Source organism: Pipistrellus hanaki, assembly GCF_964339955.1.
Source record: "Pipistrellus hanaki genome assembly, chromosome: 6".
In the NCBI taxonomy this organism is placed as follows: Eukaryota; Metazoa; Chordata; class Mammalia; order Chiroptera; family Vespertilionidae; genus Pipistrellus; species Pipistrellus hanaki.
Window position 1 is genome coordinate 18,176,304 of NC_140508.1, and position 15,793 is coordinate 18,192,096.

General features: G+C 41.3%; 1 protein-coding gene across 1 annotated transcript in view; it reads right to left on the reverse strand.

Annotated features, from left to right (window-relative positions):
• The window catches only part of CFAP61 (cilia and flagella associated protein 61), a 226,504-nt gene that overhangs the window by 149,255 nt on the left and 61,456 nt on the right, over positions 1–15,793 (reverse strand). Inside the window, exons 13-15 of the mRNA XM_084888800.1 lie at positions 12,637–12,776; positions 3,567–3,693; positions 1,564–1,641 (exon numbers count right to left, since the gene is read on the reverse strand). Of these exons, the coding sequence (XP_084744926.1) occupies positions 1,564–1,641; positions 3,567–3,693; positions 12,637–12,776 (345 nt within the window). The remainder of the gene's footprint in view (positions 1–1,563; positions 1,642–3,566; positions 3,694–12,636; positions 12,777–15,793) is intronic.

Below are 15,793 nucleotides of genomic sequence, written 5' to 3' on the forward strand. Positions count from 1 at the left end.
TGTCCGGCACACACAGCCTGTATGAACAAAGCCACAAAAGTTTTCTGAAGGCCCTAGCTAGTTTGGCTCAATGGCTAGAGCAACAGCCTATGGACTGAAGGGTCCCAGTTTCGACTCCAGGCAAGGGCAAATGCCGGGGTTGTGGCTTCTATCCTCAGTCAGGGGGCATGTAGGAGGCAGCCGATCAGTGATTCTCTCTCATCATTGGTGTTTCTCTCTCTCTCTCAGTCTCCCTTCCTCTATGAAATCTATATATATATGAAGTTTTCCAAAGAACCCAAAAGAATTCAACTACCACCACAACAAAAATAGAGAAAGCTATGTTCCTACAAGAAGCACCTCAATATTTTAATTGTCACTTCTTCCTGGATTTATAAAAATAAAAGCATAATATGCAAATTGACCAAATGACTGAACTGAACAGAAGAACAACCTTTCAGACCACCATGCCATAACATGCATGCCAAGGCAGGTGCGATGCGATTGGTCGGAGGGTGGGGGGCGCCATCACCCCATGATCACCCTGCAGAGGGAGGCCCAGACCACCATCTGTGGGGTGATTGATGGGGGGGCTCTGTGATCGATTGCCCCAAAGAGGGAGGCTCAGGACAGCCAAGCGATCGCACCCCATGCCTATCACCAGCAGAGGGAGGCAACTGGTGGCAGGGGAGGGAGGGCAGCGCCTCACAGCTGGCAAGCAGTGGCAGTGGCAGCGGTGGAAGCAGGGCTAGTTGCCACAGCTGGGAGAAAGAAAGCCCAGATAGGCCCTGATCGCCTTCCAGGCCTAGGGACCCTACCCGAGGGGTCCCAGATTTCGAGAGGTTGCAGGCCGGGCTGAGGGCTTCTAGTTGTTCCTTAAAATCTATATAAGTACAAATAAATTCATAATAAGTATTACAAGGTTTATCTGGAAGAGAAAAAAATCAAAGTAAGACCATTAAAATTTAGGAGAAAAGACTCCTCCATCAGGTAGAAAGGCATAAAATAATGCCATAGATACCAACAAATAAATCCATGGAACAGAATAGAGAGTAAAAATAGAGGCAGGCACCTGGAAACTTAATCATGTAAAGGCAGCATTTTAAATCAGTAGGGCAAGAAGGTACTACCTGTAATAACTACTTTGGAGTAACTGTGCACTTGGAAAACATAAATTCAAATGTCCACTTGACAAAACACATGCAGAAGCGCGGGCCAGCGCACGCACACGCACGCGCACACACACAGAGCATGTAAATAAGTGTGAGGAAAAATGTTGGAGAGATAAATGCCTAACTCTCAATAGTAGTAATCCTTCGGGAAGAGCAGTGGGATTCTTTTCTGATGGTGGTGGAAGACTTTGAATTTTTAGAATGTGAATGTGTTCATATACTCTTTGCAATATTTTAAACACTTTTGAGCTGGAAAAAAATGAAAATTTAAGAGGCTATCAAGTGGGATGCAAGGAATAAGAAGCATTAATATTAAATAAGTAAAAATGAAAACTTTAAAAGAGGCATTGTGTGCTACTTCATGAAATAAAGAGGCACAATCAAGGAAATCAATATCCATTTTGCAATTTACCATTTCGTCTCTGATCACTGCAATGCCAACCACTTGTTCTGCCACCTCAGCTACAAATGCCTGCAGTGGTGTTCCACCCTGAAAAGATGAATATATTTTTAAAACCCTAGAAAATATCGCCATCCATGTTCCTGAAAACAGTCAATAGTAGGTTTGAACCATAATCACACAATGGTCAGAACCCAAGTCTATCACCACTTACCCTTGGGCCATGTAGCAAGTGACATGGCCACCCTGTGTTCACTTCATCTTCATTCAACCCTTTAAGTATTATCATTCTATCTCCCTCATTTCGGAGAAAATAGGTTTGAGAGGCTGAGTAACTTTCCAAGCCCTCCCGCTGGTAAAGAATGACTCTGCGATTCAAATGGCATTCCCTTGATTCAGAATCTTTCTTTAGCTCTACATCAGTGGTTCTTGAATATTGTGACCTCAGGACCCCTATGCCCTGAGGACACCAGGGAGCTTGGTTATATGCATATGTCACTGTTTTCAGTATTAGCAATTAAAACTGAGACCATTTTGAATTTTAAATTTTTTGTTTAACCTATTAATCGAAACAATTTTTTTTAATCTGACAAAAATATTTATAGAACAAGAAGTAGCATTGTTTCATATTTTTGCAAATCTCTAACGTCTGGCTTAATGGAAGACAGTTGGAGTCTCCTATCTGCTTCCATATTCAATATGTTACAATATGTTATTTTGGTTGAAATACATGAAAAAAAATCTATCTTCACAAAGATACATAGTTGGAAAAGGGAGAAGTGTTTAAATAATCTTTGCAGATAATTATGGATATTCTTTTTTTATGCTCCACCCAAACTCACTAAGTGGTAGTGCTTTAAAGATTTAAAATCTTTAAATGTGGAATCTGAAACCATATCAATGAAATTTTGTGTGTGCTTCTACCTTAACTCGCATTTGTCTACTTTACACTTTGAATGATTCTTTTATAGCTATGCATGATTTTGTAGCATCATATTTTCCAAATGTAGACCTATTTCATAACAAAATATCAAAACATCACATTTGGTATCATCACCACCAGGCTTATCAGAAAAAGTCTGTTAAGTATTGGGAAGCTGTCAAAGTCACAATGGCAGAGATTGATTTTCCAAAATTAGAATTTTTTTCTTGAAAGCTTGACTTTTAACACAGGGGACAAGTGTTGACAGTTGTTTTCTTGGAGTGACAAGCTCACCATTTTTTTTTTTTAAGACAATGTCTGCCAACTACCTGAGACTGAATACCCACATTGTGTCTGCCAACTGTTCCTTCAAGTACCAGCGGTGTTCTGTGAAAATGCCAGCCAGGCCAGCATGCACCTCAGGCAATGGCAGAACTGCCTTTTCCTTGAAACAGCCAGCAGGCTTCAGTCTGCAGCCAATGAGCTGTGTGAGCACTTCTCATTTCGCACACAGAACACTAAAAACACATGCACTCAAGGATTAGGACTTAATCAAGTTAATCAGTTTTCAAGTTAAACTGACTTTCTCTGGGTGTTTTTGGGGGGAGTGTTTGTTGTTGTGTTTTAATTGAAATGTCTGTTGAGATAGATGTAGACTCACAAGCAGTTGTAAGAAAATATAGAAAGATTCCTTTTACACTTTGCTCAGTATGCCCTACTGGGAACATTTTGCAAAACACCAGTATAATACAACAAGCCGGGAACTCGCGCTGATATGACTGTGTGTGTGTGTGTGTGTGTGTGTGTGTGTGTGTGTGTGTTTAAGTTCTACCCAACGTATCCTCTGTATGGGTTCATGCATGTACCACAACAGTCCTTGGGGCCACCAGTGAGGAGACGAGCATCCTCACTTCCTTCAACCTCAGTTTCCTTCTCTCTCTCTTCTTGTTGCCATATGCTAGCACACCACACTGCTCCCAACACACGATTCTCCCATGGAGGTCCAGGGAGATTTCAGGTTGACCCTCCATGGATCACAATGGTCCCATAACATGACGAAATGGAAGCCAACCTGGCCAGAGCAAGTACTTACAGGGTCTCTATGAGCATCATTGTATTGCTTTAAATCTTCTAATATGCGTTTATTGAGTTTGAGGCTACTGACGAGATATTCAACACCAGAAGTATCCAATAAAGTGGCTAATCTTATCTTAATCTTCCTAGAAAAAGAGAAATATACTTTCTTTAGGTTAAAGTACCAAATACATACTCTCCCCAAATGGACACAGAATTATAACATCATATTTATGTAAAACAATAGCAGTAAAATGTCTTTATATGACATTGGGTTTGATTAATTATAAAAGTAACTCTTTCATTGTAAGAAACCTGGAAAAACATGAAAAAAAAAATGCAAAGAATAAGAAAAAAATAACTGATAATGTCATTAATCAGAAACAATACAAAGTTATATTTTAATTTATTATAATTAAAAATGTTCAGCACCATGCTTTATTTCATATTTAATTCATACATAAAGCCAAATTCTTCCTCAAAAAATTTAAGCATGTTAAGATGTTAATAAATTACATTTAACCTGGGCTGGTTTCATGAGTCTTAATTGTTTTTTTTGTTTGTTTGTTTTGTTTTGTTTTGTTTTGTATTGTTTTGTTAATTCTCACCCAAAGGTATTTTTTTCATTGATTTTTAGAGAGCATAAAATGGAGGGGGGGGAGCAAGAGAGAAAGAGAGAGGTTGAGAGAGAGAGGAACATAATATCAAGACACATCAATTGGTTGCCTCCTGAATGTACCCAAACCCAGGCTGGGGATGAACCTCCAACCCAGGTACGTGTCCTTGACCAGGAATCCAACCCACAACCCTTCACTGCCCAAGTTGATGCTCTAACTACTAAGAAACATGGGCCAGGGCTTGAGTCTTAATTCTTAATAATTGTATCTTTGATTTTGTGTTTTTATGTGAAATTGAGTAAAACAATAGTGTAGGGAGCAGTTATAGGGTTAAGCCTCGGACTGACCTGCTGGGAAAGTTGCAAACAAGTCCCAGCTTGGAGGGCACAGTCCTCTAAGCATAATTAAGCTTGATCTTGTGACTGCTCCCTAGATCTTTCCTGGGTAGCTAGTGGGCTGTGGGAGGGGCAGCAAATGCTACCTAATCAAGAGAAACTTACAAGAACATTGTAAATTACCTTGTTTACCCCTGACTATAAATAAAGCAATAGCTTTGCAGTCTGGATCTGTTCTGTGGCCTCAGCCAAGCACAGAAGATCCACCTAGACCCAGCTTGTTCTCTGTCTGTCTCTTTCTTCATCCTTCACCACCCTCCCTCAGGCTCAGCCTTTGGCTGTGCTGGTGTGGCTCACAATAGAGCAAGTCCGGGGGCTTGGAGCCTTGGCTCACATGTGGTACCACCTCCCACCATCACTCCATGATGCGTTCTCTCCCACACCCTGCTCCATGACTGCTGCTGCCCTCTACTGGAGGAGAAAACGGGGTTGCATTCGTGGGGGAGGCCCACATTCAGGGAAGTCCACCCTGCTCCACCTTCAATGGGGTCCTGGACACAAATATGGGAAGGATAGAGGGTCAGATGTCCCAGAGTCTCTAGTCAGAGCATGGTGATGGCAGTGCCACCTGAGCAGGCAGTGCCATCGAGTATTCAGCTGGCAACTCAGCATGGCACCTCTTCCTCAACCTCCCCCTCCTCTCCAACCCGGGTACTTTGTGAATCTTGGTGCAGAGCTTGTTAGCTGTTGGGGATGCACATTGTAGTGGTGGGCCCACAGAAAGGGGAGATGACTTCCCCATCTTAGCCCAGAGCCCCACACTGTCATTTTGCAATGGGCCCGGCATATTTTTAGCTGGCGTTGTATTGAATGCTCTCAGTCATTCAGGTGTAATCACTAAATTGGACAGTGCTATTCTTACTAACATTAATAAAGTGAAATGTGGCATATTTGCAAAAAAAAATAATCTATATCTATAATTAACTTGTATGAAGATTAAAATTAATATCATCTTCATTTTATAAACAGTTATTAAGTGAAAAATAAGAATTTGGTTCTGATGGGGCCACCTGACACCAAAATCTAGTTCAGATGGATTGAAGAGGTAAATGTGAAAAAGACCACAAAACTACTAGGAGAATACCCAAGATAATTAAAAACATATGCCCACACCAAACCTTGTTCCTGGATGTTCACAGCATCATTATTTATAACTTGAGGCCCAGTGTATGAAATTCGTATACTCAGAGGGAGGAGGTCCCTCAGCCCGGCCTGTGCCCTCTTGCAGACTGGGAGCCTTTGGGGGATGTCCGACTGATGGTTTTCCTATCACATTATAGGACTTGTACATATATATCTACAGATATCACTCGTGGTTTATGCTCACCTATACATTATTAGACCACGACTGAACTGTTCAACTTGATGAAGCTCATATATTGTAATCCTACATATTTTATTTTAGGTATTAAAAAGAGGGGTCCTTGGCAGAAAACAGGTTAAGAACACCTGCATTCCTGGTCACGTGGTCTGACTTCGTGGTTTATAAGCATCACTCTCCCTGCTTTGCTGAGGGTGGATGGTCGAGGGATGGAGACACATTCAGGTGGTACAGGCAGGAGGTGGCGGCGGCTGGGGCCAGCATGGGAAGTGGGTGGAGTGTGGATGCAATTTGAAGGGAGAATCAACCGGGTGTGCTGCTGGGCTGGAAGTGAGGTGTGTGAGGAAGAGAGCCCAGATGAAGCCTAGGGTTTGGGTTCCCTGAACCACGCGAAGAATGGAGTAACTAAGGCAGGAAAGACAGCTGGGGTGGGGCTTTGGCATGAGATTGGGATAATTATTAGACAGCCATACTGAGAGAGAGAAACATCGATGTGAAAGAGACACATCGATTGGTTGCCTTCCACATTCGCCTTGACTGGGGCCGAGGAATAAACATTCAACTCAGGTACATGCCCTTGACGGGGAATCAAACCTGTGACCTTTTGGTGGACGGGGTGATGCTCGACCATTGAGCCACACCGGCCAGGGCAATAGGGCAATTTTTTGATGCCAGTAAATCAAAACAACATTATGGAAAGAAGAAACAGTAATTTGAGTCTTTCCAAATTTCGAAGGAGTGATCTGTGTAATAGATCACAAAACAATTCAACCGTCACAGTATTTCAGTATGTTAGGTTACATTAAAAAGAGAAATAGAGCCAAAACCAGGTTGGCTCAGTGGATAGAGCATCAGCCTGCGGTCCCAGATTTGATTCCGGTCAAGGGCATGTACCTTGGTTGCTGGCATATCCCCAGTAGGGGGTGTGCAAGAGGCAGCTAATTGATGACTCTCTGTCATCGATGTTTCTAACTCTCTATCTCTCTCCCTTCCTCTCTTTACAAAATCAATAAAATATATTTAATTAAAAAAAAAAAAAAGCACCAGAAGGACTGATAGCATGGAAACACTCTCAATAATGACACAGGCCTGAAATGGTATAACGGTGACCTGCTGGGAAAAGGGACCTGGGATATTCCTGACTCATCCTTGGAAAAGCAAACAGAACCACACACTGAGGAGAGAACCCATTTAGAAGCAAGCTGCCAAAGGGCATTTTTATTTACCAAGCAAAATTGAACAGCGGTGGTATGATCTAACGTAGCAGTAAATATTTATTCATAGAAAATTTCTAGCACAATAAATTTCAGTTGGATAAAAAGTACGTTTGAAATATATTCCCCCAAATTAAAAATGGCAAGTTCCAGAAAAGCCTGGTTTGGAAGGGCAGGCAGATGGCCAGAGTGCTCTCGGTTCATGAATAAACAAGAAGGAAATGCCAGCGTGAAGGTTCAGATGGGCAAGCAGGGCAAAAAGGAAGAAGAAGAATTTATACCACATTCTAACGTCATGTTGAGTTTGAAAACATCCTAGAAATCATGATATCAAGTAAAAAAGGTTAAAACAGTTAAGCCCTAGTTGGTGTGCTCAATGGTTAAAGCATCAGCCTGCACACCAAGGGGTAGTAGATTAGATTCTGGTCAAGGACTGGGGTTTGCTCCCTGCCCTAGGTCAGGGCATGTGCAGGAGGCAACCAGTTGATATGTCTCTCTCACATCGATATTTCTCTCTCTCTCCCTCTGTCTCTCTCTCCTCTTTTTCTCTTTCTCTCTCCCTCCCTCCCTCTACACTCTGAAAAGCAATGGGAAAAATATCCTCAGGTGAGGATTTTTAAAATATATATATATATATATATATATATATATATATATATATATATATATATATATATATTTTATTGACCTTCCACACAGAGGAAGGGAGAAGGATAGAGAGGTAGAAACATCGATCAGCTGCCACCTGCACACCCCCTACTGGGGATGTGCCCGCAACCAAGGTACATGACTTTGACTGGAATCAAACCTGGGACCTTTCAGTCTGCAGACTGATGCCCTATCCACTGAGCCAAACCGACCAGGGCCTCAGGTGAGGATTTAAACAAACAAACAAACAAATCTTCAGCTTGTACAAATTTAAAATGACAGTTAACGCAAGTATTCGAATTTGTTCTTTCCTCGAAGACCAGCAGTGGTAAGTGAGATGAGAGGGAGCCCTGGCGGCCTTTGTTGACAGAAGAGGCAGAGGCAGCTAACAGCTGAATGAATGAATGATGAGTCCCGGCCTCACCAGGCTGGCCAGAGGCCAGGTGACAACACAAATATAATTTCCCCGGGGAAGGGAAACAAGAATGGGTGGGAGACCAGAACATGAGGTCATGAAATTTAAAGTAAGCAAACTTAAGAACGAGGACAATTCATCCCAAATGTCAAGAGAAGTGAGGCAAAAAATGGAAGGAGAAAACAATGTATTTGAAAGCCACGATGTCAAAAAGCAGATGCGGATGTCCTGTGCCCTGGCTGTGACCACGTGGCTTCCTCCCTCAGCTCTTTCCCCTTTTCCCGGAGGGGCCTTTCTTTCACATCCCTGCATCCCAGCATCTCTTCTCCCCTCATCTGCTGTCCTCTTTACATCCCCCACATTGCTTACACAGTATAGATTTCCTCTCTCCCCTTTACTTAGGCTTTCTCCTCTAACTATTATAGAATGCAGGCCCATGAGAGTGAGGATTTCTGTCTGCTTCCCCAGCACCTGGAGTGGGGCTGGCACGCACTGCGCAGTCAGTAGTCTGTACGGGATGAATGAGGGAGTGTGCAGGGGACTCTGGGAAAGGAAGCAAGTGCCTTCAGCCACTCTCCCTCTCTGCAGTTATGCACGGACCGACCGGACCATAGCAATCTCTTTCAAAATGATGGAAGCCAAAACCAGGCTCTGCTGACACCAGGGAAAGCCGAGTGGAAAAAAGAAAAGAGACCAAGACCCAGAAGATTTAAACCCAAAAGCCCTGCTTATCTCCCAGTTATCTGAGTCAATATATGCCCTGTGGTTGAAGCCACTGTGAATTGGGTTTTCTTTTATTTCCAACTGAAAGCATTCCCATTAGTAACCTAAGTTTTGAAATTTATAAAAATGGCTTTAGAAAACCACAGGTTAAAAGGAGGGTGTGTATGAAAAGACAAACACTAGAGAGAGATTAGAAAAATTAGAGCATTACCTGGTAGAAGTAGATAAAAATCTGTAAGACTGTCTTAGTTCATATATGCATTCTTATAAAATCTAGCCCAGGGGTCTATTTATGCAATACAAAAGGGCCTTCGTACCTCAACGGGTAACAAAAGGCTTAACATGTGGGTGTGGCTCACATGGTAACAGAAAATCTGTATCTGGAGGGGAGATAGAATCACTATTCTTTTTTGTGTATATTTTTGTCTTTGATTAATCCACATGGGAGGATATTTTTTCCATTAATTTTTAGAGACAGTGGAAGGGACAGGGAGAGATGGAAACAGTGATGTGAGTGAGACACACTGATTGGTTGCCTCCCATGCGCGCCCCAGATGGAGCCTGCAACCGAGGTACATGCCCTTGACTGGAATCGAACCCACAACCCTTCAGTCTGCAGGTGGATGCTCTAACCACTGAGAAAACTGGCTAGGGCTCACAATCTACTAAAGGATATATCTGTATTCATAAAAATGGTATATTCACCTCCAGTGCTTTTCAATCCTTAATGTGCATAAAAAGCAAGTGGAGTACTTGTTAATAACACAGAGCTGCGGGGAGTAGCTCAATTGCCTGTTTCTCCAGGAAAGTCCCCAGATTTGTGTTGGGCAGTACACTCCTCCCCACCCAACCTCCGAGCTTTGGGAACAGACCTAGCTGATGCCAACCAGCAGCCTCTGGTCCAGTGATGAGGTCAAGGTCAGCACAGGACCCAACCTGAGCCAATGAGATGCAAACAGGCTTTTGTATTAGGGCTCCTAATAGAACGAGGCATACCCCCACTCTTTTCCTGTCGGAGTTGGTGTGATTAAAGGTCTAAAGCCACCTCCCCCATCCTGCAACCGCTGGGGAAGCACCAGTCTGAGAAAGGGTCAAGATGGAAGAGACAAATAAACAGGGTCAGCTTTCTGATTAACCGGCATTGACCTTGAGTTCTTACTGTGCTCTGGGCACCAATAAATTCTCCAGTTGGAGAAGCCGATTTGATGGGTTTCTACCACTTGTCAGCAGAAGAATCCTAGCCAATATTCAAGTCTGGTGTAGAAAAATTCCAAAATTTAGGCAACATAAAGAAGAACATTAAAAATCATGTATGATGCCGAAACCGGTTTGGCTCAGTGGATAAAGCATCGGTCTGCAGACTGAAGGGTCCCAGGTTCGATTCTGGTCAGGGGCACATACCTCGGTTGCGGGCACATCCCTGGTGGGGGGTGTGCAGGAGGCGGCTGGTCGATGTTTCTCTCTCATTGATGTTTCTAGCTCTCTGTCCCTCTCTCTACCTTCCTCTCTGTAAAAACTCAATAATTTTTTTTTTTTTTAAATCATGTATGAGCCGAAACCAGTTTGGCTCAGTGGATAGAGCGTCTGCCTATGAACTGAAAGGTCCCAGGTTCAATTCCGGTCAAGGGCATGTACATTGGTTGGCGCACATCCCCGGTAGGGGGTGTTCAGGAGGCAGCTGGTCGATGTTTCTCTCTCATAGATGTTTCTAGCTCTCTATCCCTCTCCCTTCCTCTCTGTAAAAAATCAATAAAATATATATATTTTAAAAAATCATGTATGAGGCTCATAATAGCACCCAGAGGCAGCCACTGACCATCTCCCGGGTTACAGGAAAGCCTCACATCGGGATCTGCATGCTGGGGACTTATTAGGGTGAGCTCATGGCACCCTCCACATGAGATGAGCCTGGGTGAGCACCACAGCATCCATTACATCTGCACGTCTTTTTTTAGTCCATTTAATTTATATGTTTTTTCTTTCTTTGAAAATTTAGGTCATATTTAAGTGCTGTTTTATATACTGGCATGTTTTATTGGCTGATATTACATTATGCGCATTTTCATCATTTAATATTTTTTAAGTAAATCACATACATAGTTTTAGATTCCTTCATATAGGTGCCATAATGTATTTAAGCACTCTCTTACTATTGGATAAGAGTATTTCCAATATTCTTTCATCTTCATACATAAATTTTTGTTTGCATCTCAGCAACAAGTTTCTTAGGACATATTTCTGAAAGTGGAATTAAAGAGTAAAAGGATCTGAACTACTTTAGTATTCTGGCCAAATTTCCCTTTGAAGTTTCATGTTAATTTACATTCTGATTAGTGCTATATTTGTCTCATTAAGAATTAAATGTTTCTAATTTTTATTTCTTACCAATTGACCAAAATGCTGTCTCATTTTTGCTTTGGTTTCTTCTCCCTAACTAGAGATAAGTTCAAAAATTTTAGAACATCTATTGATTTTATTTTTTTGTTTTTCTTCATATGCAAGTAGTCTGGTCTTCGTTGTTGTTAGTTTTTCTATTCAGGTATTAAATTGTTTTCTTATTGATTTATTAAAGCTCTTTATCAAATATATCAACACTGTATATGGCATCTTCGTTTAAAATATCCTTCTATTAGTCAGCTGCATTTTAATTAAATTGGGGTGATTCAAAAAACATTATATACTAAAAAAAAAAAAATCTTGCCAAAACCAGTTTGGCTCAGTGGATAGAGCATCGCCTGCAGGCTGAAAGATCCCAGGTTAGATTCTGGTGAAGGGCATGTACCTTGGTTGCAGGCACATTTCCAGTAGGGGGTGTGCAAGAGGCAGCTGGTTGATGTTTCTCTCTCATTGATGTTTCTAACTCTCTATCCCTCTCTCTTCCTCTCTGTAAAAAATCAATAAAATATATTTTTTTAAATAAATAAATAAAAATAAAATCTTAATTGTTTTTCCTTCCATGCTCTAAAAAGAACTTTTCCATTGTATAACATGATAAAGATCAATCTTCACTCACACTACTTCCTCAGGAAAGCTTCCTCTGACTGGGCTGAATCTTCCAACGATACATACGTAAAACTATGTACCCATTGCTGGTACACCCATCACAGCTGCGTGTTTACCTTTATGCGAGTGTTTATAAGCTTTGAAAGTATCAGGAACATGTCTGTATGCTGTTCACTGTTGTATTCTCAGAATTTGGCATAGAACCTAGCACTAGATTTATTATCTAATTTTGTATGACTTTAATATTTACATTTAATTCTTCAATCACCTGGCAATCTATTTTCCTGTAGACTATGAAGAACATTTTAATCTTTATTTTGTACCACCTTTATAGAATAAACTTTCCTTTTCCCACTGTTTTGACAAAAATTTTGTCACATACTTATGTCTAGACATACCTTTACTAACACATACATACACACACATACACACACACACTCTAAATTCTTACTATATTGGGGCCTATAGTGGAACTTTCTCATGTTACATTGTTTATCCATAGAATATTCCAACATGGCATCATTTTGATTATTGTAGAGTTACCTGTTTTTAATATCTGACTGTCTGGACATGTAACTTCTTGATATGACTCTGTCCCAAAATGTATTAGTTAAAATCACTTGATCAAGCCCTCACCACCAATAAGACAATTTAAAAAATAAATCATTAAACTGGAATGGTAGGGAGCTCCTTATTCCATTCCCTTTTTTTAACTTAATGGATATTCTTTGGGCCAAAGGTGCATGCCCTTACTTGAGCAATCCCGACCGGTGGAAGAAGTAGAGGTCCTGATCCAGGGTGCAGTTGTTGAAGGGAACTACCTTCACAAAGTTCTGGATGAGGACAAACTCAGGGGTGAGATGCGGCAGAGAAATGAGGCAGAAGTTCTTGTCCTAACAGGATGGGAGCAGTACACAAGGAAAGACAATCAGAAATCATTTATCACCACACTGAACAACATTCCTGCTGGAAAACAATAAAGAAAATAGGAGCGCCAAAACTGGTTTGGCTCAGTGGTAGAGCGTCGGGCTGTGGATCGAAGGGTCCCGGGTTCAATTCTGGTCAAGGACATGTACATTGGTTGCGGGCACATCCCCAGGAGGGGGTGTGCAGGAGGCAGCTGGTTGATGTTTCTCTCTCATCGACGTTTCTAGCTCTCTATCTCTCCCTTCCTCTCTGTAAAAAATCAATAAAAAAAAATTTTTTTTAAAAGAAAGAAAGAAAATAGGAGCAAAATGTGTAAAGGAGAGGGTATGCAAATTAAACTTTCCTACAATATGGAAAGTAATCATATAAAACTCAGCGAGTAAGCAACCGCAAACACCTGACTGACACCTGACTGAAACCTAAATAAATGAATACTATGGAACAATGGAACCCATTCAGCATGGCTCCTTTGTGGAAGCAGATTTTTAGGACATTTATTCTTTCAGATTCATTTGCTGCCAGGAGTGAACCAGGGAGTGTAGTGTCACAGCAAAGGCCCGGGGCTAAGTGGTATTGCACCAGCCTGGTCCCCTCCTCTGTGAGAGGACTTTTCTCTTCTAAAATTCTGTGATTATACATAAAGAGATGTCTGTGTATGTTATGACATGATCCCATTTGGGTGAACAGATCTAAGGACATGTTTAACCTGGGCAGTGGACTTGCTTAATCCACGTATCCTGACAGCTGCCACTGTACCAAAATATATCCACACTGTCCAACATGGTAGCCAGTAGCCACATCTGACCACTGAGCATTTTGAATGTGGCTACTAAGACTCGGGAACTGAATTTTTAATTGAATTTAACTTTAATTTAAAAACTGATACTGAATTCAGTTATTGGAAACATTTTATGTATGTTTACAACAACTTGGTAATCCGAATCTACTTATTCAACTGTAAATTTTATAAAATCCAGATGCAGGTCAAGTATTTCTGATGAAAAATTACTGCTTGTATTGAATAGGCTATAAGTGTAAAATATACATTGAATTTCAAAAACTGAGAAAAAGAGTGTAAAGTATCTCGCTCATAATTTTTCCTACTGATTACATGTTGAAATGATGAAATTTTGGACATATGGAGTTAAATAAAATATAGTGTTAAAGCTGAGTTCACCTGAATCTTTTTTTATATTTTTTAATGTGTCTGCTGGAACATTTAGAATGACTACTTATGCAGTTCGAATTTGCTGTCCCCGACCAATGGTGCCTGCATATCCATTTAACCCTTGGCCAGGTGCCCGTAGGAATAGCCTGCTCTTCCCAGAGCTAATTTGTCCCTTTGGGATCTTGCCTCCTCTTGAACTCTGTGAAGGTATTACTTATTCTAATCCAAAACCCTGGGGACATTTGTGCAACCCAATGGAGTGAACCATTGTTTGACCTAATCTTCCTTTTTTTTCTAGCAAAATAACACAGCTTCTCTTGGGGGCATGAGAGTCAAGCTGTTGAATGCGAAGAACTGCAAATAAGCACTGGGTGCCAAGCCTTGGTGGGCTTCCTCAGGAGGAGGAGACACTAATGAGTTGCTGTGACTGGGATCTGAAGGACTCAGAATGAAGCAATGACGGTATCTTATTTCTGTCTCCCCAGGTCCTGAAATAAGATAGGATGAACAAGTAAACATGCCTTGCCCTGGCCAAGTGGCTCAGCTGGTTGGAGCGTCATCCCAGGCACCAAAAGGTTGGGGGTTTGATTCCCAGTCAAAGAACATACCTAGGTTTTGGGTTTGATCCCCAGTCAGGGTGCATAAGGGAGGCAATCAACTGATGTTTCTCTCACATTGATGTCTCTCTCTCTCTCAAAATAAATACAAACATATCTTTGGGTAAGGATTAAAAAAAAAAAAAGTAAATATTTCTTTTACCTTTTTAAATCCTTCATTGCTTTTGTAATACAAAACATCTGCCTTTACATGGACTTCAAAATAGGAATGAATTGAGTTTAGTGACATTACTTTGGGGCACCTGGCTGGTGTGGCTCAGTGGCTGAGCACTGACTCGTGAACCAAGAGGTCACCAGTTCGATTGCCAGTCAGGGCACATGCCTACGTTGTGGGCTGGATCCCCAGTAGGAGTTATGCAGGAGGCAGCTGATCAATTGATGATTCTCTTCACCACTAATGTTTCTATTTCTCCCTCCCTCTCCCTTTCTCTCTCTTTAAAACTCAAATACAAAGAAAAAAATTACTTTGGGGCATCTCTGAAGTAAACCAACTTTGTAAATCCTATTTGAGGATAATCTACATTGCTTTATAAGCTTTGAAATGCCTTAAAATTAAAAAAATATATATAATGGAGAACATTATTGCAAGGCTTCAATATATAACAATAAAAATATACAATCTATGACCACGAAGTTTTCAGGCAACATAATCCAACTGTATTTGTTCTTTGCTTCACTATAAAGAATATCAAGGAAAAAATGAAGCAGTAGATAGTTTGCTTGTAATTGGCCAACTGCAGAAGTACAGTTGTTAACTTTTCTTAACTTACAAGCCAGCATGGAAAAAGTCTTTATAAAAATCAATGTGTTCCTCAGTTATCTCCCTTTCCCACTTTCTTTCTCCAATAAAGTGGTAAAACGTTGGTGAGAACCTCTATCCCTTGACAGCAATGAAACAAAAATGGAGAAAGAGGCAGGACACCCTGAGGTGTAGCATCTTGTTTGCACTTGGTTGTGTGTCTATGGCAGTAGTCAGCACACTGCGCTTGCAGCTAGCTGGCCGCAGTTTGCTGCTCTGTTGACTAATGAGTTTGCCTACCACTGCATAAGGCATTATCCTTTCCCAGAAGATCTGACTTCAGGTTAAAGACATTAGCACATTATTAAAATGTTTTTTAAGTGTTTTTCCCTAAGGCAGTGGTCGGCAAACTCATTAGTCAACAGAGCTGACCACTGGCCTAGGGGAGCCCCTCCTACA